This window comes from Gouania willdenowi, chromosome 8 (genome assembly GCF_900634775.1).
Source record: "Gouania willdenowi chromosome 8, fGouWil2.1, whole genome shotgun sequence".
In the NCBI taxonomy this organism is placed as follows: Eukaryota; Metazoa; Chordata; class Actinopteri; order Blenniiformes; family Gobiesocidae; genus Gouania; species Gouania willdenowi.
This window is the reverse complement of record NC_041051.1, coordinates 3943376-3966574: the sequence shown is the minus strand read 5'-3', so window position 1 is coordinate 3966574 and position 23199 is coordinate 3943376. Positions and strand designations below refer to the sequence as shown.

At 39.8% G+C, this 23199-nt stretch overlaps 1 protein-coding gene across 3 annotated transcripts in view; it reads left to right on the top strand.

Annotated features, from left to right (window-relative positions):
- The window catches only part of hdac5 (histone deacetylase 5), a 144011-nt gene that overhangs the window by 73471 nt on the left and 47341 nt on the right, over positions 1 to 23199 (top strand). For all 3 annotated transcript variants that reach the window (XM_028454442.1, XM_028454440.1, XM_028454441.1), the window contains 6 exons: positions 5177 to 5403; positions 6108 to 6252; positions 7253 to 7358; positions 8538 to 8671; positions 18033 to 18164; positions 18248 to 18357. In XM_028454442.1, coding sequence (XP_028310243.1) covers positions 5177 to 5403; positions 6108 to 6252; positions 7253 to 7358; positions 8538 to 8671; positions 18033 to 18164; positions 18248 to 18357 — 854 coding nt within the window. The remainder of the gene's footprint in view (positions 1 to 5176; positions 5404 to 6107; positions 6253 to 7252; positions 7359 to 8537; positions 8672 to 18032; positions 18165 to 18247; positions 18358 to 23199) is intronic.

Sequence of the window (23199 nt, the reverse complement as noted above, 5' to 3'; positions counted from 1 at the left end):
TATTCAGCGCACTTTACACAAGGAGATGCTGTATGGAAGAGTAATGCGGAAAAGCCTTTTCTCTGCACACGCCACAAACGGGGTCGCTTGAGGTATGCTAAAGCACATTTGGACAAGCCAGCTTCATTTTGGAACAAGGTGCTGTGGACTGATGAAACTAAAATAGAGTTATTTGGGCATAACCAGGGGCGTTATGCATGGCGGAAAAAGAACACAGCATTCCAAGAAAAGCACTTGCTACCTACAGTAAAGTTTGGTGGTGGTTCCATCATGCTGTGGGGCTGTGTGTCCAGTGCAGGCACTGGGAATCTTGTTAAAGTTGAGGGGCGCATGGATTCCTCTCAATATCAGCAGATTCTGGAGAACAATGTCCAGGAATCAGTGACAAAGTTGAAGTTGCGCCGGGGCTGGATCTTTCAACAAGACAATGATCCTAAACACTGCTCAAAATCTACTAAGGCATTCATGCAGAGGAACAAGTACAACATCCTGGAATGGCCGTCTCAGTCCCCAGACCTGAATATTATTGAAAATGTATGGTGTGCTTTAAAATGGGCGGTCCATGCTCGGAAACCATCAAACCTGACTGAACTAGAGATGATCTGCAGAGAAGAATGGTCCAAAATACCTCCCACCAGAATCCAGACCCTAATTGGAAGCTATAGGAAGCGTTTGGAGGCTGTTATTTCAGAAAAAGGAGGATCTACAAAATATTAAGTATTTTTTTTCTTTTGTGGTGCCTAAACTTATGCACATGCCTAATTCTGTTTAAATAATTCTAGCACACTTTCTGTAAATCGAATAAACTTTATTTCACTTCTCAAATATCACTGTGTTTGTCTCCTATATGATAAATTTAACTGGAATTTGTTATCCAAACAACCAATGATTTATAAAGGAAAATCATGAACATTTACAAGGGTGCCCAAACTTTTTCATACCACTGTATATGTGGGGACCATCTCAATGCCCTCCCCCTCAATTTGAACTGGTAGATGATGAGGTTTCTGCCTGCTGGAGTCCACAATCATCTCCTTGGTTGTTGTGTTCAGCACCTGCTCCACTGTGTGAAGTCAGAGATGACCCTCCTATACTCCTCCTCATCCCCTCCCTTCACACCTGCCACCACAGCCATATTGTCTGAGCATTTCTGCATGTGGTATGATGCAGACCTTTGAGCGAGTCAGAAGTGTAAAGTGTGAAAAGAACAGGGGACAGCACGGTTCCCTGGGGGGCTCCAATGCTGGTCACCATAGTTTCAGAGACCATCTGACATACGACGGCCTCTTTGTCAGGTAGTTGGTGACCCATGTCATGAAATCTGGCTCCACATTCAGTTTTGCAAGCTTGTTTCTCAGGAATGTAAGCTGGATGGTGTTAAAAGCACTTGAGAAGACAAAGAACATTATCCTTACATACCCCCCGGTGCCATCTAGAAAAGAGAGTGTCCGGTGAAGCAAGTACAGGATGGCATCCTCCACATCCATGTTCTATCGGTACCCAGACTGTAGGGGGTCCAGTGCCTGCTGCATCCGTGGCCCCAGGAGCCGAAGGAGTAGGCTTTCTAGGATCTTCATTATCACAAACGTCAGGGCCACCGGTCTATAATACTTGACCCCAGACAGCCTCCCAACCTTAGGTAATGGCACGAAGCAGGATGTCTTCCACTGGCTTGGCACGTGCCCCGTCTCAATGTACCTAGCCTTTAGCTTAGCCCCGGCTCGACATCCGCGGAAGGGATTTTTCAATTCCTTTGGAATGAGGTGTATAATCCCTCTGTATTTCCCTCAAAAGTGATCGTTACTATGTGTAGTCAAAACCACAACACAGAGCTACACAAACTTGCTGCCACTTCTGTTGGCGCACATGTGAGTGTGTTTATGGGTTGGCATGTGACCTGACATATGCCCCATTGAAAAAAGCAGTGGACAAGCGTAGTTATTACACGCTTTGGTGTGAGACTTGGTTGTATTATTAAGAGCTTAACTGTATTTCTGATCACAGATTATTATTTGAATAATGTTTATTTTGTTGCCTTTTGTATTTTATTTCACATTGTTTGATGTGATTGTTGATCACATTAATGTGTGTGCCTTTATGCCTTGTGGCATATTGGACTGTAGGACTGTTTTTTATCCAGATGTTTGTTGTTCATTGCTTTAAATTAAATCATTCCAGCGACATTCATTTTGTCTTCTTTTTTAATAGTATGGTAGGTTGAGGTTTTGTTTATTTAGGCAAGGTTTTTCAGGACATTTTTATCTCTTGACATGTTTCGACTGTCAACTGCCAATGTAATGTTTTCTTTTTAATCCAAAGCTGGAAATTGGCCTCTTGTTTGGAGTCAAAAGTCACTGAGAACAACTGTTGATTGTTCTTCAGAATCAGAATCAGAAATGTTTTAATGGCCATGTACAGTTTTAAGGACAGTACAAGGAATTTGTCTTGGTAGTTTTAATATATGGGGAAGTCTGAATTGATAACTTAATTATTGACGTCTAAAAAGTTAAGTCTGAAAAGTCTGAAATGAGTTTTAAAATTGTTGACAATTTTGAGAGTAAATTGCTCCTATTGTTTAGGAGTTAGATGGTAAGATTGAAATAAAATTTACAAGAAACTTGAAAAGAAAACTCGAGTGATGTGAATAGATGAGTTTGGTCACTTTAAATGAACAATAAAATCATATGGGTGTACTGGAAATTTGGTGCTTTATTGGAAGACTTATTGTCAATGAACGTACTCGGGCGGATTCACTAAAGGATTATGGGCATTAAAACGTGTGCAAACATCACTCCACGCGCTAATAACGGGTACAAATGCCATGGAATCAGGACCACAGATCTTCAGCGTGTCACAATTCGCTCACAATAAGAAAATAAAGTGTTAGTAAAGTGTGTGTGAGGGAGAGAAAAAGCTGGAAGTGCACCCGCGGCGGCGGGTGTGCAATCCAGTGGCTGCGGTGCAGATGCTCGCTGGATAGATGGAGAGATTCATGGATGTCGCTTTGGATACACCGCTCCAAAGAGCTCCTGTGTCTTTCTGTCCATGTTTTGATCGTAAAACTCTCGTGTCGTATTGATGTCAGGAGTGTCAAGCCAGAATCAGCTGATCAGCTGCGTAATTTACGCAGCGATCACACAATGTTCACAAATGAGAGTGTGCGTGATTACTCAGGAGCTCAGACCTGCTGGATGATGGTCAGTAGATCATCTTCAAATGGTGCTGATTGACTGATTGATAGACTCTTTTGCTGCATTAACTCAGATCAATGGCATCAACAGATCAATAGGACAGTTTCTGTCCACATCTGACTGTTTTTCATGGACTGATCAGAGCAAAGTTACAGGACCTGGCGGAGCACCCACATTAAATTAGATAGAGGAAAATATAGATTTTAGGTTATGATTTAATTTTGTAGTTTTTTTTGTTTAAAAAAACAAAAAACATTTTATTGTATTTATTTAGTATTCTTTATTATTAATATATTTGTGCATGCGGATCACTATTAGTGTTATTGTATGTAATTCATTTATTTCCTCACTTAAAATTAGATTATTTTCTAAAAAAAAAAAAAGCACACGAAAAGCACAAATAACTCCATTAGTGTTTTTACTGCTGCTGAATCTTGTTTAATTTATCTGATAATGAGTTACATAAAGTTATGATTGATAAATAACTCTCTAATTTCCAATAATTAAACCAGATAAAGCTGATGATTTAATCATTCAGTATTTAGATGTAATAATCTCAATAGTTACATTAGTCTAATGGGACCAGCTTTGTCTGTGAACACGTGAAAATATAATTTAAAAATATATAAGTTTGGACGGATGAATAGTGATATTAGTATTTATGTTAACATTTATTTCACACAGTATGTGACATGTTTAACTTTTATCCTTCCATACAAGTGTTAAGTCTGACCTTAAACAAATCGATGACTCTCTGTGGCTTTATGACAGTAAGACGTGTTTTTTACTTGGTCTGTCCCTTATATGGAGTGGTTAGCATTAGCTCTTAGCCCAGTCTGTGGGTTAGCTTAGCATAGTTAGCTTTAGTTGAGTTTCCAGTTCATAATCGTTGCTACGGGTTCATCTCTGTCCCCGTGTTTGTGGAACTTTGGGTGGATCTGATGGAGGAACTTGAATCGGTTCATTTTGTTGGATGGTTGTCTGGTTTTAACCAAGTAGTGGTTCATGATGTATCGCTGCTCGGCAGCTTCAGGTGACAAGCACTGCTCTGTGTGTGAGAGCTGGGGGCGGGAGGGGTGTTGCACACCGCGGTAGCGGAGGCTACGCTGCGGAGCTCCCGTAAACAGCGTTCCGCTCCAGAGAATAATAAGCTGACAACAAATGGGCAGTTTTGGCATTCTTGGCTAAATTGAGGGACAAATGGCCCGTGGCCCTCGCTAATTTCCAACATGGGAATTTATCGTTTATATCGTGGAATGACATATTCTTACCGGTGAGAATATTTTTGACAATAAATTATTAACGATAAATAATCGCACACTTCTAATAATCAGTATATTTTTCGATTATTTTGTGTGTTTTTGTTGTATTGTGGTCACGGCATGTCACTGGTAAAGATACATGTAGATTATTGTCCCGTTTAGAATTTAATCTATAGAGATTCACATTAATAATATTGTATTGGAAATATCTTCTCAGAAACACACAGCTGCTTTGTAGCTTCTCAAAGCAACCCTGTACTTATCCGCATCCGCTATAAAGAATTACACACTCTGAAGTGTTGAATTTACCAATGTTTCACACGTGTCCTGGTCAAAGCATGCAGCTGTGTATCATTGATGTGTTGGCTGCTTCCAAGTCAAACATTCAGACTGTAAAAGGAGAGTTTTGTGAACAGCTTTATACTAGGTTAAAAAAAAATAGAGGCAGTACATTTAACAGTAGTTATGCTCTGAAACTAACTTTTCACTTTTTTATAATGATGATGTATTCAATGTAAGAAAATTTACACTTTTTCACTGCAGGTTACCCAAACCACAGATTTTACATGCGTGTGTTTCTGTGTATTAAAAAAAAATCTGTACAATTGTATTGGTTTTTATTGCAACAGTATTGGGTCAGATCTGACCTCCATAGGTTATGATAGTGTGGAACACTACACATAGGATGTATTAAATTCACAGTCTATTGTAACTCCACTCCAGATGGAGAGTGCCCAGGCGGAGGCACAAGCCCAGTGGATCTGCGCACGGAACCCAGGGTGGGTTCTGCTGGGGTGGACACAGCCCTGAGAGAGCAGCAGCTGCAGGAACAGCTCCTGCTGCTCAAACAGCAGCAAGAGCTGCAGAAACAACTGCTTTTTGCAGAGTTCCAGAAAAAACACGAAGTGCTAACACGACAGCATGAGGTTCAGCTGCAGGAACATCTTAAGGTAAGTCAAGCGACATCGCTTTAACCAGGGGTAAACATAGCTTTTTTGGACCGGTATTCAGGGGAGCACCTACGGTTGTTGCTTGGTGTGGTGGCCTAGCTGTGGTTAAGGAAGTCAGATTGGTTAAAATCTAACCTGGGCCATCACTGGGGTCCCTTAACCCTAACTGCTCCCCGGACACTAATTGTGTGAATGCATTTGCACATATTTTGCAATATAGGATGAATATGATTATGTTTTTTCATGAGTACCTCACAGGAGGAACAGAATTGATGGATGCGTGAATAATGTGACATTAATTGAAAAATGAATAGCAACAGCACAAACAACTGAAAACAAATTGTAGAAATATCTTAAAACAGAAACAAAAGACTGCTTTTTAAGCATTGAAAACCATCACTATTTAAAGCCATTGATTATTATTCCTATTGTGCCATCGTCATCTCATCGTCATCATCATCATCACTTCTTCTGTTTCTAAAATAGTAGATTTTGGCACTTACTTACTTTGTTCTGCTTGCATTAAATATGACTATAATGTCTGTAAAATAAATGAAAATTTTAAAAGTAAATGAACAGTGCTACAATAATAAAGGTGGCGTTAATGTCTATTTTAATTGATGGATGGACTGCTCTCATATATCAGTGCAGGTTCTCACATTAAATAGAGGAGATTTAAAGCGAGGTGGGCATGTGTGTTACAGCAACAACAGGAACTGCTGGCAGCTAAACGGCAGCAGGAGTTGGAGCAGAAGAGAAAACAGGAGCAGCAACGACATGAAGAACAGGAGAAGCAAAGACTGGAACAACAGCTGCTGCTGCTACGGAACAAGGAGAAAGGCAAAGAGAGTATGTCACCGTTTGAAATTATGATGGTGAAATAGAGGTTAGGTCAAGTAAATAAAATGTACAAAGTAACTCCAGAAAACATACAACATTACTGAAAAATACACAAAAAGGACAACAAAAACACAAAACAATTACTCCAAATATACAAGGAATAAATAACAGAAAGCAAAAACACACAAAAATGACTCCGAAACCCAGCAAAAACATACAATTAAACAACAAAAAACACACAAACCTTTTATTCTTTGCTGCTGAAGATGCTCAGGTTGGTCATCATTCTGACAAAAATGTTGTTAATGTGGCCCCCAAAAAAGGTAAAGAGTAAACTAACACCACTATATCCTTTCCAGAGGAAACAGAATCAGAAAGGATTTTATTTGCCAGGTACGGTTTAGAACAGTACAAGGAATTGAACTTGGTAGTTGCAATCAACACACCACAGTTGATGTTTTTGGCGCAATCATGAGAGGCAAATGCTTGAAGGAGCCTTTATCTCACTTAATTGAATAAAACCACCTATATCTTTTAAATACAATCCATTAATTTAATTAATATTTATTAATTTACTTTAACACAAGATCCATTTTTAGGACTTGTATTAGAGGTTTGTCAAGTAAATGTGAAGGATTGGTTGAAATATATTATTTGAATCTTTTATTTATTTTATTTCACTTTGAGAATTCAAACCGCCTGGTTTGCCTATGACCAGAGCCGACTCTGCATCCAACTATAAATACCATTATTTGATCTCTAGTACTACAGAAATGTGATTTCTCCATGTCCCTATTAAAAACACTGCTGTGGTTGGTAACAATGTTTGGAGAAAACGTTGCAATGTTAATATACTGTACTTTGAAACTCTACTGCCAAAAACTGCACAATATGGCTAGAAAACACTGGCTAAAACATGACTGTGATGAAGGGGACAAGTTGATGTTTAAATGATGTGGCTACTTGTCTCAAAGAAGAAGTAATGTGTATGCATGTGTATCTTTGTGAGGTGCCATTGCCAGCACACAGGTGAAACTAAAGCTGCAGGAGTTCCTCCTCAGTAAGAAGGAGCCTGGTCCTGGACTATTCAACCATTCCTTCTCACCAAAAAGCTGGTAAGGATAACAAAGCCTTTTCTGAATGCTTCCCTACTGTATAAGACATGCAGACATTGCTTTCCACGCAAAGTTTATGATTTGTAAAATTAAATGTAGCATGAGAAGGTGCGCAACAGTACATTTCCTTTTAAAGAGTTTTGATGGCACCAATGGTGAGGTGGAAAATTGAAGCCAGTTTCATGGTACGCATTTATTGTCCTCACAAATCAGACCTACAGATCTGTGTAGTCAAAAAATGCCCCAGCCTGCTGTGTAATAGAAGTTTTCTTTTGGTGAGCCATTCAAGTTCATGTATGCAATTATCTTCATAATAACTCGCAGTTTCAGAAATCAGAATATTTTTGGACGCATTTGGAAATGTTTTGCGCATTGCCCTGTGGGATTTCGAGTGCCAAGAAGAATCCAAAGACGGTTTCTTTAAGACGTGTTTTGACTTCACTCTTACATGATTCTTTTCCGGGTGACTGAGGCTCATTGGAAGAGGGGTTGTCTTTAGATCGAGAGGTTGGGACTTTGAGCCCAGGGCTATATCTTTCGAAGTGCCCACATGTCCTTGGGCTAGACACTGAACCCTAAGTTGCTCCCAATGGTCGACTAGCACCTTGCATGGCAGCTCTTCCCCATGGCTGTGTGAATGTAAGTGTTAATGAGCTTATTTTGTGAAGTGCTTCGGGACTACCTCAGTGGTATTAAAGCACTATATAAATCAAGTGCTGATATGGTATGCAGTCATTATGATTTTGGTTGTTTTGCTTACACAAGAATGAACTAGATGTGGCATGTTTAGCTTTCTCAAAGGTTCCACAGAGTGGTGGAAATTCCTTGAAGATGTCTTCATCAGGGGTAACTACCAACATACTGCTGTCATGCAGTACATAGATTTTGGAGACTTCATCCACTGTTCTTACTGCCAGGGACATTTTAGTAGGAGGGCCATGTGAAGACATGGAGGATGTGCCCTCTTAAACCCCACCGAGAAACAACCAAGGCCAGTTGGAGGACTTCATTATTCTAAAGAACTAAATACAGTGTGTGTGTGTGTGTGTGTGTGTGTGTGTGTGTGTGTGTGTGTGTGTGTGTGTGTGTGTGTGTGTGTGTGTGTGTGTGTGTGTGTGTGTGTGTGTGTGTGTGTGTGTGTGTGTGTGTGTGTGTGTGTGTGTGTGTGTGTGTGTGTAGGGGATTTCATCAAACCTCCATGGAACAGAGCTCTCTTCCACAGAACAACACTCCAGGAACACCTCCCTCCTATAATCTGCCCCCGCTGCTGGGAAACTATGAGGGCAAAGATGACTTTCCCCTCCGCAAGACTGGTACTTACTCAGACTGTTTATGTGTGTTTCATGGAGAAACTGTAAGAGCGAGGTTTGTAGCAAAGACGAAATGCACACCAGTTTCCTCAACAGTTGGGAAAGAAACAACGCCAACCACCGACAATACAATGTTCCGACTTGCTTAACCTTGACCCAGTTCTGAAAAAAAAATTAACCTTGCAACAAAACATGAACAGCATCTGATTTTATACTTGCTTTTACCATTAGAACATTGTATATTTGTCCACAACAAACTAATGTTCTTTTCTACTTTGGTCATGACCTTCCTACAATTGTGCAGACACTTCTCTCCAAATGCTCTTTTCATGATATAACACCCCCTGAAGTTGCTATTGCTCATCCGCAAAATGGTTTCAAAAGAACTAGGCTATCATTACTGCTTCATCACTGTGACAATCAAATTTTAGGCAGTCCTCAACGACCCTTCTAGTTCACCAACTCAGGAGCAAAGAACTAGCATAGAGCCTAATGATGCATTTTTGACATACCATAGTTTTCCAAATGTTGAACAGGAAAACTCTCCTACGGCGCTTAGGGACAGAAGCCTCTTTCAATAGTTTCCTTTACTTGCTTTTGTTTTTTTTTCTTCTTTCTTATTTACTCAGTAAACCCTGTGGTGAGATCAAGTCTGCTAAAGTAGTTAACTCATTCAGTGCCAGCCATTTTCAGAATTTCTACCCCCTCAGTGCCAGCCGTTTTTGAGCATTTTGCCTGATTTTTAAAGGCCCATAGAATACTTTGTTCTATGACTATCTGAGATCTGAAAACAGATTCTGAAAGATTGAAGACTCTACTTTCATCAGAACTTTTTTGTTTCTGGCTTGTTTCATTCTCCTGTAATCAGCCGTTGAATAGAGCAAGTTTTCCACAAAACAGCCTGTTTCTTAAAAAATCCTGTCAGTGACTTTAAAGCTATTATTATTATTATTTTTTTTTGCTTTAGTGACAACTAATATCTGAACATTATTTCCTTATATAAAAAAAAAAAAAAAAACACTGAGACATGGCTTCTGATGGCAAAATTATTATTATTTTGCTATCTAGGTCTGGGTTGGACCTGGAGACGTTCTGGGTTTGCAGGAACAACGTTTGTGTGGCAGTATAGCTGCGCTGGCGTACCGTCGTTGAGTTCTGTTTCGTTAAACAGCAGGGTTTCTATTGGCCGATCCACAACCCCTTCTGAGTTGATCACAGCCGGTTTCAGACTAGGAGAAAAGGGACCACAGTTTGGTCCGGGATTCAGATGTTGGAAGGTCGACTTTCAGGCACGCTGTTTTGCATCTTACGCTTTCGTTGCGAGCAAGGTTCTTAAAAATCTAACTGATGCAACTACAAATAAAAGAAAAATGAAATGAAAGACTGGAACCATGAGGGAACGCGTTTGAGCATGAACGCCCGCGTCCAAGGCTGAAGTTTTTGGAGCAGAAGAATTTGGAGACGCCTTTTGGAGGAGGTGTTTTGGTTGATCATTCAGAGATTATATCGTTGATTGGTCAATGTCTCTGCTTTCAGCTTGTGGGTGTGTCTCAAGTGTGGGCGTGATGTGGAATGACATAGACAACAGAGGGAGTTCCTAAACATATAAAAATGCCTAATATATAATTCCACATATTTCAAAACATCTTTTCAACATCATATCTTGAAATATCATGTATTATGAAACAGTTAGATACTAGACACGACTAAAAAATAGCATAGTTAGTACTTCATAAACCGGAATGTAAAAATTCATGTTAGGCTTTTTCTTTACCATATGGTTAACTGTGAGTACCTTAAACTAAGCTTTGATGTTTTTTGGTATTTCAAGCACCTTTTAAATGATGAAACATTTTAAAATAGCATTTTGTTGGTTATTGAATTACCTGAAAAGAGTGGCATAGGACAGACAATATTTGCAATTTCAATTTTTGCAGGAACTATCCCAATAATGTTTTCTTTTGTGACTTTTCAAACATAGTGCAGTTTTTTTGTTCTCATTTGAGCGGGAAACAGAAAGCTGGTGTTATTCCAACATCCTGTGGGACCTCTGGAGGTGACAAATCCGCAGGGTGTCGGAGCTCAGAGTTTGAAAACTTAGCATGTAAACCAGTGGCGGCTGGTGCATTTTTCTCCAGGGGGGCTACAACTCCAAAATAGACATACACCAAAAACAGGGTTTGTGCAGCTTTGAACAAATAAGTAAGAAAAATTGCAGTCACAGTACTGCTTTAAATTACAACTAACCAAATGTATTGCCACAGAACCCATAAGCAAGAACAAATACAATGGAGTGAATGAGTGAAATTTAATTTGTTTTATTTTAATTTAGTTTAGTTTTAGTTTAGTCAGATTAAAAAAAAAGAAGTAATTAAATAAAATGGGGGTGACAAAGTAAGTGGTAAATGAACATACATATTTCAAGACCTGACAAAATATAATTTAAGACCTAGTTTAAAAAATATGAAGATATTCAAGATTTGAAATCATCATATTTACTTTAAAAAGCAGAAATAATTAATTTCTCTTTCTTCATTTTGCTTCTCCTTCTATCGTCCCACTTTATGACGGAAGTCTGTGACGTCAGACCCTCCCATGGTGGGCGGTGAAGTTGTGTAACTGAGCTGCTGATTCAACTCTGCGCAGCCTCAGATGGTCTTTTTTCATGTCCTACTCAAACTAACGTGGTGAGTGGTGGGGCGGCGCCCTACCGCCCTCTATTGGCCAGCCGGCACTGATGTGCCCTTGTGGGGCCGTTTGCATTTCACAATGGGAGGCAGACCACAATGGTGTGACAAATCCTCCAAGATGAACCCTGACCTAGAGACGGTCAGGGTTCATCTTGGAGGATTTGATTCCCTTCAAAGTCAACTTTTAAATCGCTTTATGTTATTCAAACACTTCTTTATCAGTGATGCTTCATTATCACGGCAAAGAATCATGTAATTTTCAACAAAAAGAGGCAACAGAAGTCCACTGTTACATTCACACATGGCACAACCTAGGTTTTTCAAAAAACTGCATTTTGTGAGCCATGGTTACCTAGAATGCTGTCGGTAGTAAGGGCCCAAGCACCAGAAGTGGTGCGAAGGCCCTATTGTCCCCGTAAGGAATTTTATTATTATTATTATTATTATTATTATTATTATTATTATTACAGTTACCAGCGCTTTACTTGTTTTTTTTAGGTCCTTCCCGGGGGTGCAATTTCATTAAATTTGGCAGGCCCAGGGCCCATGATACGCTAAATTAACTTTTCTGTGCTTTAAACATCATAAAGTGCTATATGGGCTTCATACACATTCCCGCAGTGTTTTTTTCATTGATTCCCTCAATCGTTAGTTAGAGGGTGATTTGCTCCTTTCTTACTGCAGGGTGAGCCCAAACACCTCACTCCAATTTGATGACGTGTTCCCACTTTGATGACAAATTTGACGTGGCACTGAGCTGGAGAAGCCGCGCCTCCAGGAAGCTCTCTGTAAACAGTAAACAGACATGCCCACAAAGGTGAGCATTTCAGCGTCCTTCGCGCAGTGCTATGTATGTATTTTCTACAGTCTATGTATGTACCAGTGAATGCCCCGCCCCCACGCTCTGTCTCGTGTTTATAAAGTAGCATGAGTTCAGCTACGGGGTGGGTGGGAGGAGGGCGGGCCGTCCTCTGGCTCTACATCACCGTGCGGGGAGAAGGAAGTCAGTGTCTTATCTATAGACACGCCCACTCATGAATTTGCATAAGTAGGCCTTTTCAGAGGCTAAAACTCTGGAAAACAGGCGAGTTTGGGAAAATAAACCTCAAATGCTATGTTTTTGGGGTTCTTAGAACAAATGGAGACGGGTGAAAAATAGCATGTGGTTTAAACTAGCTGGATGGCATTCAGTAGGTATATGCATTGGACCGTGACTAGCAAAAATGTAATTTGGACCTATTCCCTAAATTCAACAGGAAGTCTACAATTTTGAATTTAGATGATCAGTCCAAATCAAAAAAGGTCCTTCTGCACCCTCCAACCAGTGTCTCCACTCTTAAAGCGCCAAAACCACAACTCAATTTCCAACATCATAGTTTCGCTCCACGGGACTTAACCTGCGAGAAAAGAAGACACAAGGGTAAACTAATTGCACACGCTTCAAAAAAGAAAAAGGAAAGTGTATTTAAAATCCAAAAATTAGAAAGAATTCAAATTAAAATAGAATACATTATCTGAGCAGTATGATGACTTACTGTATCGGGATATTTGTGGGCTTAAATTACAGTTAAATAAAAATTATAATAAAAAAGTGGAATATTCCTTGTTTAGGTTAAAAACATAATTTTATGACTTCAAAATACGACCCTGGCCATTAAACAAGGAGATACTCTGGTAACATCGGCAATATACATAAATTGTATACATTCAACAATACTATGTAACATTATATACTTCTACATTATCCAATGATTAGAACTAGAGAGAGTGTGAGGTCGGCTTCTCTATGGAAGACAAAATGAGGAGGAATCTTCTGGACTTGGATTGACACGAGCTGAGTTGGGACTTTGCGTCCAAACTCCGCTTTGGATGGATGAAGGTTTTTTTACCCTGAAATAAAAGGGTGTCGAAGTGGAGACAAGATGATGAAGTCAATGCATTCATTTCCGCAGCTGCAGGTGCTGAAGGACACATTTTTGTGTCAAATGTGAACTTTAACTAAACATAGCTGGGGTGAGTTAGTATATAGAAACATATGTTAAATCCTGCTTAAAAGTTAAGTTAAAGGAATCAAACTTTTCTGTGCTGAAAGGATGGGACATCCACTTGCTTTTGCAAATGGACATATTTTTCCTGTATAAGATTCTGATGAAGGGATTATCCTAAAATGGGACCCCCAAGTCATGGAGCTCCGACCAGTTGTGCTGCTGGTTCTGCGCCCAGAGGTGTTTAGCAGCAGTAGGCACCGAGCAGCTCCATTGACTGATTCAAATCTGCGGACTGCAACTAACCAAGCAATAGTGTGAAGTTAGTTTATGAATATATGTAGAATCCTATTTCTATTATTACCTCCGCCAAGAGCGTAGCGCAGAAGCACAGTGAACACTTCATGTGAAGCCACGAACGGTAAGGTTATGTTTTACCCTCCATTTGTCTGTTAGCAAGATCACTTGAAAAGTAAAAGTTATGAACGAATTTGGATAAAATTTTCAGGAAAATAGAAAATTGGAACAAGAAATGGGTGATTAAATTTTGGTGATGTTCTATATATATATATATATATATATATATATATATAAATATGGTATATATGGTAACACAGCTCAATCTTGACAGGTAGTCATGGTAATCCTGAGTTTACTATGTTACCGTGACCGGAGTGTGTTGGCTGAGGTTGAGCTGCTTGGCGGAGGTCTGCACTCTCTGAGTGCTTTTCTAGGTATATATGCTTTTATCCCTGTTATGCTATGCAAACTCCATGGGACTGTTTCCCGAATAGACTGAATGTGTTTTAAAATGTTCCATTTGAAAGTGTGGTTTAACAAAAACATTACTCATGGAGCTAGAGAATCCAAGCGACTAAAGAAACCTGGCGGGAAACGTGCCAAAATCAGAGGCAGGCTCCCCATAAAGATACACGTCCAGAAGATCTAACTACGGCCAAGGCTGTCACACTGAGTTTGGAATATCTTGTGGTGGATGTGCATGGCGTAAAGCAACGGAGGGGAGTAGATGCCAGGCTGAGCTTCCTCAATTAGATCAGCTTATATAGTCCAATAGAATGTCATAGGATAATAGACGAGCACTATACTCTTACCTGTTAGACAGAGAGCTGATCCTGATATTCCCGTACGGTGTTATCAACAGGCGATCTTCTCAGTATCATACATTTCAATCAGGCAGGTTTTATTCAAAAAGTGCTCATCCTCTAATAACATCAGAAAAATGTTGCACTTGATGTGGTTGAGCCAGTAGCTGCCTTCTCCCTCGACGCACAAAAGGCTTTTGATAAAGTTGAGTGGGGCTTTTTTTTTTTTAGCTTAATCACATTTTGGATTTGGACCACATTTTACTAAATGGGTTCAATTATTGTATAATTAATTAAAGGCCGATGTGGTGACCAATGGCATTATTTTGTCCTTTTTGGATCTTTCATGTGGTACTTGTCAAGGCGGTTCACTCAGTCCCTTTTTATTTATTATTTTTGTAGAAACTTACACATTGATAATTAGGACAAATAAGGACATTAAAGGGATACTCATGGATAAACAAGAACATAAACTGCTTCTTTATGCAGATTATATTTTGGCACTTACCTCTTTACCACCACATGTGATGGACACTATAAAGTTTTAATACTGTATTTACACAATAGATTGGATCAAGTCTGAGGCCATGCCTTTATTCACATATGGTGGAAAAATTGAAATTGAAATGGACACCTAAAGGCATGAAATAGTGTTATCAAAAATTAAAACACATTTTGAAAAGTGGTAACAACTTAAACTAACATTGTGGGGCAAGATTAATATCATTAAAATTATCACAGCCCCTGTGGTTATGATGTTGCCCAATACAAACCCACTTGATATTGTTTCAAAGTATGAAAATTTGATGAAACATTTATTTTAAGGAGGTAAAATGGTGAGAATAAGATTAGAGAAATGATATGCCCCCAGAGAAAATGGAGGTATGGGACTTTCAGATTTGAAGCCTTGTTGTCATTTGAAATGGCTAAAGTGGTTTATTATTGATTGAGAGTGGACAACAATGGTTAAACATTGTGATAGATATCTGTTCATCGTTGATCCAAGACTCAAGTTATCTCAAAAGCCTGACAACAAACCCAGTTTTGATTCCTTCTTATGAAGTTTAGACAAAACTACATAAAACGTTAAAGCTGTCACATTATGTACAGAAATATGCATCACTGGAATAACCCTGGTATTTGTATTGGTAAAACACATGTTTTTTGGGAACAGTGGCATTTGCGTGGTATTTATGCTATTGGGGATTTGTATAAGGATGGACAATTTATGTCCTACGAGGACCTAACCCTGACATTTAGTTTGGACGGTAGAAAACATTTTTGGAAATATTTACAGATAAGACATTTCTAAATTTAGAGACATGGTTAAAGATTATAGTTTAGATTATATTAGGATGCCACATGAATGCCACACAGTTCTACGTTTCATAAAATGTTCAGTCTTGGAGGTTCTAAGTGCCTGATCTGGGACTGAAATCCCTCAGACTCCAGAACTGTGTATTGTGGGAGACAGATCTCTAATGCCGAATGTCTCTAAAGGAGTCTTTTCAATCGTTATGGTCGGTCTTGTGACAGCGTCCAGGATCATTGTTAGACACTGGAAGAGCACTGTGTGCCCTGAATGAAGTGACTGGATCAAATCAATGGTGGACACAGCGTCATATGAGGGCAGGGGCGTTTCCAGACCCCCTGGGGGCCCTAGGCAAGAAGGACTATGGGCCTCCTGGCCCCAGAATGATGATGAATGAAGTCCAGGATGACGAATCAGTAAAGAAATACTTTATTAAATAAGTAACATATAGAATAAATAACAGCTATCTAAACTAAAGGCAAACTTTACACACAGTATATACAGTTGATGCCAGAAAAACAAACACAACTGAAATGTGCAAAAGTTTTAGGTATGATAAAAGTGCAACCAAGCAAAAAAAAACAAGGAATTGAAGTGGAAAGTAAGAGTACACTTTGGATTTTATAACCATTTCTCATTGTCATTTTGTAATTTTCTTTGTTGAATCTCTGAGGTAGGTTTTCTGAACTTTGAGAAAGTCCATGTCTGTTATTTGGAGTGGTTCTTTTCTCACAATTTGAAACAGAGCATTGTCATTGATAGCTTTTGGCCACAGCGCAGGATCATCTGATATTATTTGATTTGCTATTATTTGAGTACCTTCTGTTCTGGTGATGTAGTGTCATGGGGTGGTGGAGGTGGTGATGGAATGCTGTGCTGCCATGCTGCTGCTGATGCATGGAGGTACCATCATGTCCTACTCTTCTTCTTCAAGACCCCCCTCATGATCTGAGGTTGATATTGCTAGAAAGAAAATAGTATAAGAAGCAATTGTTTAAGACAAATATTTGTGTATTTGTCATATTAAATCAGATTGCTCCCATGATTTATTTTAAACTTTAAAATGTATTTTAAAAAGTTAAACTAAATAATTTCCTACTGTCATGTAGAGAGGTCTGCTGCTGCTGATGTTGGTGTTGTTGTGGTGGTGGTGGTCCAAAAAACTTCAACAAAGCACCTTGAGGAAGGAAAAAAGAAAAGAGCACAATGTATTTGGTTGGTTTACATAAAGTAAAGTAAATAAATGTGCATGCTACACAAACACTAAACATTTCAGATATGTATGGAATAATTAATGAACATTAATTTGCAGTCACAACTTTAATGCTTCATGTTAACATTTTATTTAATGTAACATTTAGGCTATAGCAGAACATTTATGGATGTATCAGTTTTACCATTTGACAACAAACACTTTATTCTGGGAGAAAATATCATTGGCAACAAAGGACTAACTTATTGTGTGTCTATGAATGTACAATATGTACACAGCCATTGGTAACAAGACTTATGATGTGTAAGCAAAGCTGGACTACTTCTTAACATAAAGCTGTTAAAATTGGTGTAAAGTAAGAATAAATACATGCTCTAAGTTTGTCATAACACAGAAGTTTGTTGTTAACCACACTTGTCAAAATTGAATAATTAATATATACATATAAACACACTTTATGAATGTGTTTAGAAGTAAACGGCTGAATTCACTTTCTCTGTGTGTGTTTGATAACATCAGATACAGGGACCGGTAGTAGTGGGGCCCCATTAGGAAGGTTCCCAATGTAACACTGTAATGTGTCCGAGGGGGTTTCAAGTTGTGTCACTGATATCTGCCGTCTGTCGGGGCCCCTACTAGCAACTAGCCAGTGACTACTCAGAAAGGGCCCCGTGCAGGGGATTTTTGATGCGCTGTCACTGCAGCGTCTCAAAGCAGTTTCATTATTTTGTCATTGAAATTGACTGTCAGCCATCCCTCGGGGGCCCCCTTCAACTCGGGGCCCTAGGCAATTGCCTGTGTTGCCTACCCTGTTGCAACGCCTCTGTATGAGGGTTAGGGTAAACAAGTTGAGAGGGGACAGAGACACTGATTGGGATTGTTTTGGGACTCTAATAAGCTGATAGAAGTATCATGTAAAGCCTCTATGTTGCTCAGAAAAAAACCCACACACAATCCTTAAACTATCAATTAAAAATCAAAAGATTTTAAAATAAGTATGTGAAATATATGAATGTCTGCTTTTTTGGTATTTTTCTCTGATCCTGGTGTCTCTCATGCAGTGTCTGAGCCCAACCTGAAGGTTCGCTCACGTTTAAAGCAGAAGGTGGCTGAAAGGCGGAGCTCCCCACTCCTCCGCAGGAAAGACGGAACCGTCATTAGCACGTTTAAGAAAAGAGCAATAGAGATTTCAGGTGAGAATGAACATACACAAAAAAAATGTCATTACAAATGATTCCTGTGCTTCATGATGAATGTCTTTTTTTTTTCCCATCAGTGTCATCAGTCTGTAATAGCGCTCCAGGTTCAGGTCCCAGTAGCCCCAATAGCTCCAATACAGCCATCTCCAACGGCAACACGGGATCGGTTCCAAACATACAGACTGAGGTACACACACAAACAGAAACAATCAGGCTTTAGACTGGTTTCCTGATTTATATGACCAATAATTAGTAAATGCTTGGTAAACCAAGCTTAAACCTGCAGGTTTTTCATTGTGAAGCCTCAACTATAGCCAGGGGTCCATGCCCTATCAAAATAACGGGTGCACACCAGTTCAAATATTTGTAATGCACATTTATGCACCAAGGATTTGGGGATAGAAGTTAATGATGAGAGGCAGTTCTTTAAAGGCGGGCATACACTGTGCGATTTTTGGCCCATTTTGAACCAATTTTTGACTCGTGCATCTATTTTTGGGATCGGGCCGAGTCTCTGCTAAATCGTGTGTATGCATAAAGTATTATACATACTGTAGTATACATGGTGTAGCATACATACTGTAGTATACATGGTGTAGTATACATGGTGTAATGTACATGCTGTAGTATACATGGTGTAGTATACATACTGTAGTATACATGGTGTAGTATACATGGTGTAGTATACATGGTGTAATGTACATGCTGTAGTATACATGGTGTAGTATACATACTGTAGTATACATGGTGTAGTATACATGGTGTAGTATACATGGTGTAATGTACATGCTGTAGTATACATGGCGTAGTATACATAGTGTACTATACATGCTGTGGTATACATGATGTAGTATACATGCTGAAGTATACATAGTGTACTATACATGCTGTGGTATACATGATGTAGTATACATGCTGAAGTATACATGGTGTAGTATACATGGTGTAGTATACATGGTGTAATGTACATGCTGTAGTATACATGGCGTAGTATACATAGTGTACTATACATGCTGTGGTATACATGATGTAGTATACATGCTGAAGTATACATAGTGTACTATACATGCTGTGGTATACATGATGTAGTATACATGCTGAAGTATACATGGTGTACTATACATGCTGTAGTATACATGATGTAGTATACATGCTGTAGTATACATGATGTAGTATACATGCTGAAGTATGCATGGTGTAGTATACATGCTGTAGTATACATGCTGTAGTATACATGCTGAAGGATACATGGTGTAGTATACATGCTGTAGTATACATAGTGTAGTATACATAGTGTAGTATACATACTGTAGTAAACATAGTGTAGTATTTATACTGTAGTATACATAGTGTAGTATACATACTGTAGTAAACATGATGTAGTATTTATACTGTAGTATACATAGTGTAGTATACATACTGTAGTAAACATGATGTAGTATTTATACTGTAGTATACATGGTGTAGTATACATACTGTAGTATACATGGTGTAGTATACATATTTTGTTGTATGGAAATGTTTGAAATCCAGTCACTCCTCGTGAGGGTATCACTGTTGAAGCAGCACCACGGACCAGTTTACCTCAAAATCTCATACTGCACATTGCGAACACCGTAGGACCGCTATAGGACACAGTAGGACCGTTGTAGAGCACCGTAGGACCGCTGTAGAACACAGTAAGACCGCTGTAGAACACCGTAGGACCGCTATAGAACACAGTAGAACTGCTATAGAACACCAAAGGACCGCTGTAGAACACCGTAGGACAGCTGTAGAACACCGTAGGACCGCTATAGAACACAGTAGAACTGCTATAGAACACCAAAGGACCGCTGTAGAACACCGTAGGACAGCTGTAGAACACCGTAGGACCGCTATAGAACACAGTAGAACTGCTATAGAAAACACCAAAGGACCGCTGTAGAACACCGTAGGACCGCTGTAGAACACAGTAGGACCGCTATAGAACACAGTAGAACTGCTATAGAACACAGTAGGACCACTATAGAACACAGTAGGACCGTTGGAGATCACCGTAGGACCATTGTAGAGCACTGTAAGACCGTTGTAGAACACCGTAGGACCGCTGTAGAACACTGTAAGACCGCTGTAGAACACCGTAGGACCGCTATAGAACACAGTAGAACTGCTATAGAACACAGTAGGACCGCTATAGAACACAGTAGGACCGTTGGAGAGCACCGTAGGACCGCTATAGGACACAGTAGGACCGTTGTAGAGCACCGTAGGACCGCTGTAGAACACAGTAAGACCGCTGTAGAACACCGTAGGACCGCTATAGAACACAGTAGAACTGCTATAGAACACAGTAGAACTGCTATAGAACACAGTAGGACCGTTGGAGAGCACCGTAGAACACCGTAGGACCGATATAGAACACAGTAGGGCTGTTGTAGTGCACCGTAGGACCATTTTAGAGCACCGTAGGACTGCATAGAACATTGTAGGACCTCTGTAGAGCACCGTAGGACCGTTTTAGAGCACCGTAGGACTGTGTAGAACTTTGTAGGACCACCGTAGAACACAGTAGGACCGCGCTAGAACACCGTAGAACCACTGTAGAACACCGTTGTAGCGCACCGTAGGACTGTGTAGAACAACGTAGGATCGCTGTAGAACACTGTAGAACCACTCTAGAACACCGTAAGACCATTGAAGAGCACCATAGGACTGCGTAGAACATTGTAGGATCACTGTAGAGCACCGTAGGACTGTTGTAGAGCACAATAGAACCGCTGTAGAGCACCGTAGGACCATTGTAGAGCACAGTAGGACTGCGTAGAACATTGTAGGACCGCTGTAGAGCACCGTAGGATCATGGTAGAGCACCGTAGGACTGTGTATAACTTTGTAGGACCGCTGTAGAACACCATAGGACTGCAATAGAACACCATAGAACCACTGTAGAACACCGTAGGACCGTTGTAGAACACTGTAGGACCGTTGTAGAGCATCATAGGACTGTGTCGAACATCATAGGACTGCTGTAGAAGACCGTAGGACCACTATAGAACACTGTAGGACCGCTGTAGAACACTGTAAGCCCACAATAGAACACCTTAGAACCGCTGTTGAACACCGTAGGACCGTTGTAGAGCACCGTAGGACTGTGTAGAACACTGTAGGACCACTATAGAACACCGTAGAACCGCTGTAAAAACACCGTAGGACTGCTGTAGAACACCGTAGAACCACTGTGGAACACCGTAGGACCGCTGTAGAACACTTTAGGACCGCTGTAGAACAGTGTAGGACCGCTGTAGAACACCATAGGACCGCTGTAGAACACCATTGGACTGCTGTAGAACACCGTAGGACCGCTGTAGAACACTGTAGGACCGCTACAGAATTGACTTAATGTACTGCCCACGACTGTCCAGCCAGTTCCTGGTCCATCACATCGCCATCTTTTCTTTTTTAAAGCTCTTTTTGCTGAGATTTGCAAGTGTCTCTCCACTTCTGGGTTCTTTTTCTTCTTCTGTTTTAATGGTGACGCTTCAGAGTTATTTTTCTTCTTCGTCATGTCATATATGGATGTACAGTGTGAGCAGTCAGATCATGTCAGAGTGTTGGTCCGTACAGTGTGAGAACATGAATCGTGAGCTGCGCACATTCAGATTCAGTATTTGAGTGGCAAAATTTGAGCTGGACCTGAGTACGATTGAAAAAATCGCAGTGTCTGCCGGCCTTAATGAAAGATGATTAGTTTTAGTTTTTCAGCCACACGAGTGTAGCTGTCTGACTAGACACACTAGTGAAACAAGAGGAAGAGAGACATCAGAGGTACAAGGTAGAGAAAAGGTGTAGAATTAAGTAAAGTTCAAATACATTTTAAGTTCATGAACAGCGCTAACTGTAGACAGTAGCAAAGCGCCACTGTAGACAGTAGCCTAGTGCTATCTGTAGACAGTAGCTTAGCGCTAACTGTAGACATTAGCCTAGCGCTAACTGTAGACAGTAGCTTAGCGCTAACTGTAGACATTAGCCTAGCGCTAACTGTAGACAATAGCATAGCACTAACTGTAGACAGTAGCCCTAGCACTAACTGTAGACAGTAGCCCTAGCACTAGGCTACTGTCTACAGTTAGTGCTAATCCACTGTCTACAGTTAACGCTAAACTACTGTCTACAGTTAATGCGAGGCTACTGTCTAAAGTTAGTGCTAGTGCTAACTGTTAATGGTAGCCTAGCGCTAACTGATAACAATAGCCGAGCACTAACTGTAGACAGTAGATTAGCACTGACTGTAGACAGTAGCCTAGTGCTAACTGTAAACAGTAGATTAGCACTGACTGTAGACAGTAGCCTAGTGCTAACTGTAAACAGTAGATTAGCACTAACTGTAGACAGTAGCCTAGCACTAACTGTAGACAGTAGCCTAATGCTAACTATAGACAGTAGCTTAGCACTAACTGTAACTAACTTCACATTAATAAGCAGATAGAGATTAGGGACGTTGCTATCTGACTATTAGCCTCGTCGACGACACCAATGTTTCTTTATCGACTAGTGACTAGTCTATTACACAAGGTTTTTCTCAAACAGTTCAATTTAAACACAAATATAATATACAAGGTCAAAATATTCTTAAATATTATTGTGTGTATTTAATATTTATCTGAAAACATCCTCTGTATAACTAGTTATTAGTTTAAATACTAGAGAGATGGTCACACTGTGAGAGATGAGCAGCTGAACTCTGCTGAACATCAAAATATCTCCCCAGCACGAATCAAAGGCAGCAAATCACACTGAAAACAAACCAATGAGCTCTGGAATCAATGTGTGCCATTTTCAAGCATTTTTTTGTTTAAAGCTTAAAATTTTGGACAATAAACATGCCTACAGGTAGAAGCAACAATATTGATCAATAATCAATGTGATCAATAACAGCATTAAAATGGCAACTATACAAAAAACCTATTAATAAATAATTTATTAATAATTCAGCTCTCAATAATAATGTTCAGGCATCACATTTTAACAGTGAAATGTAGAATAAGAG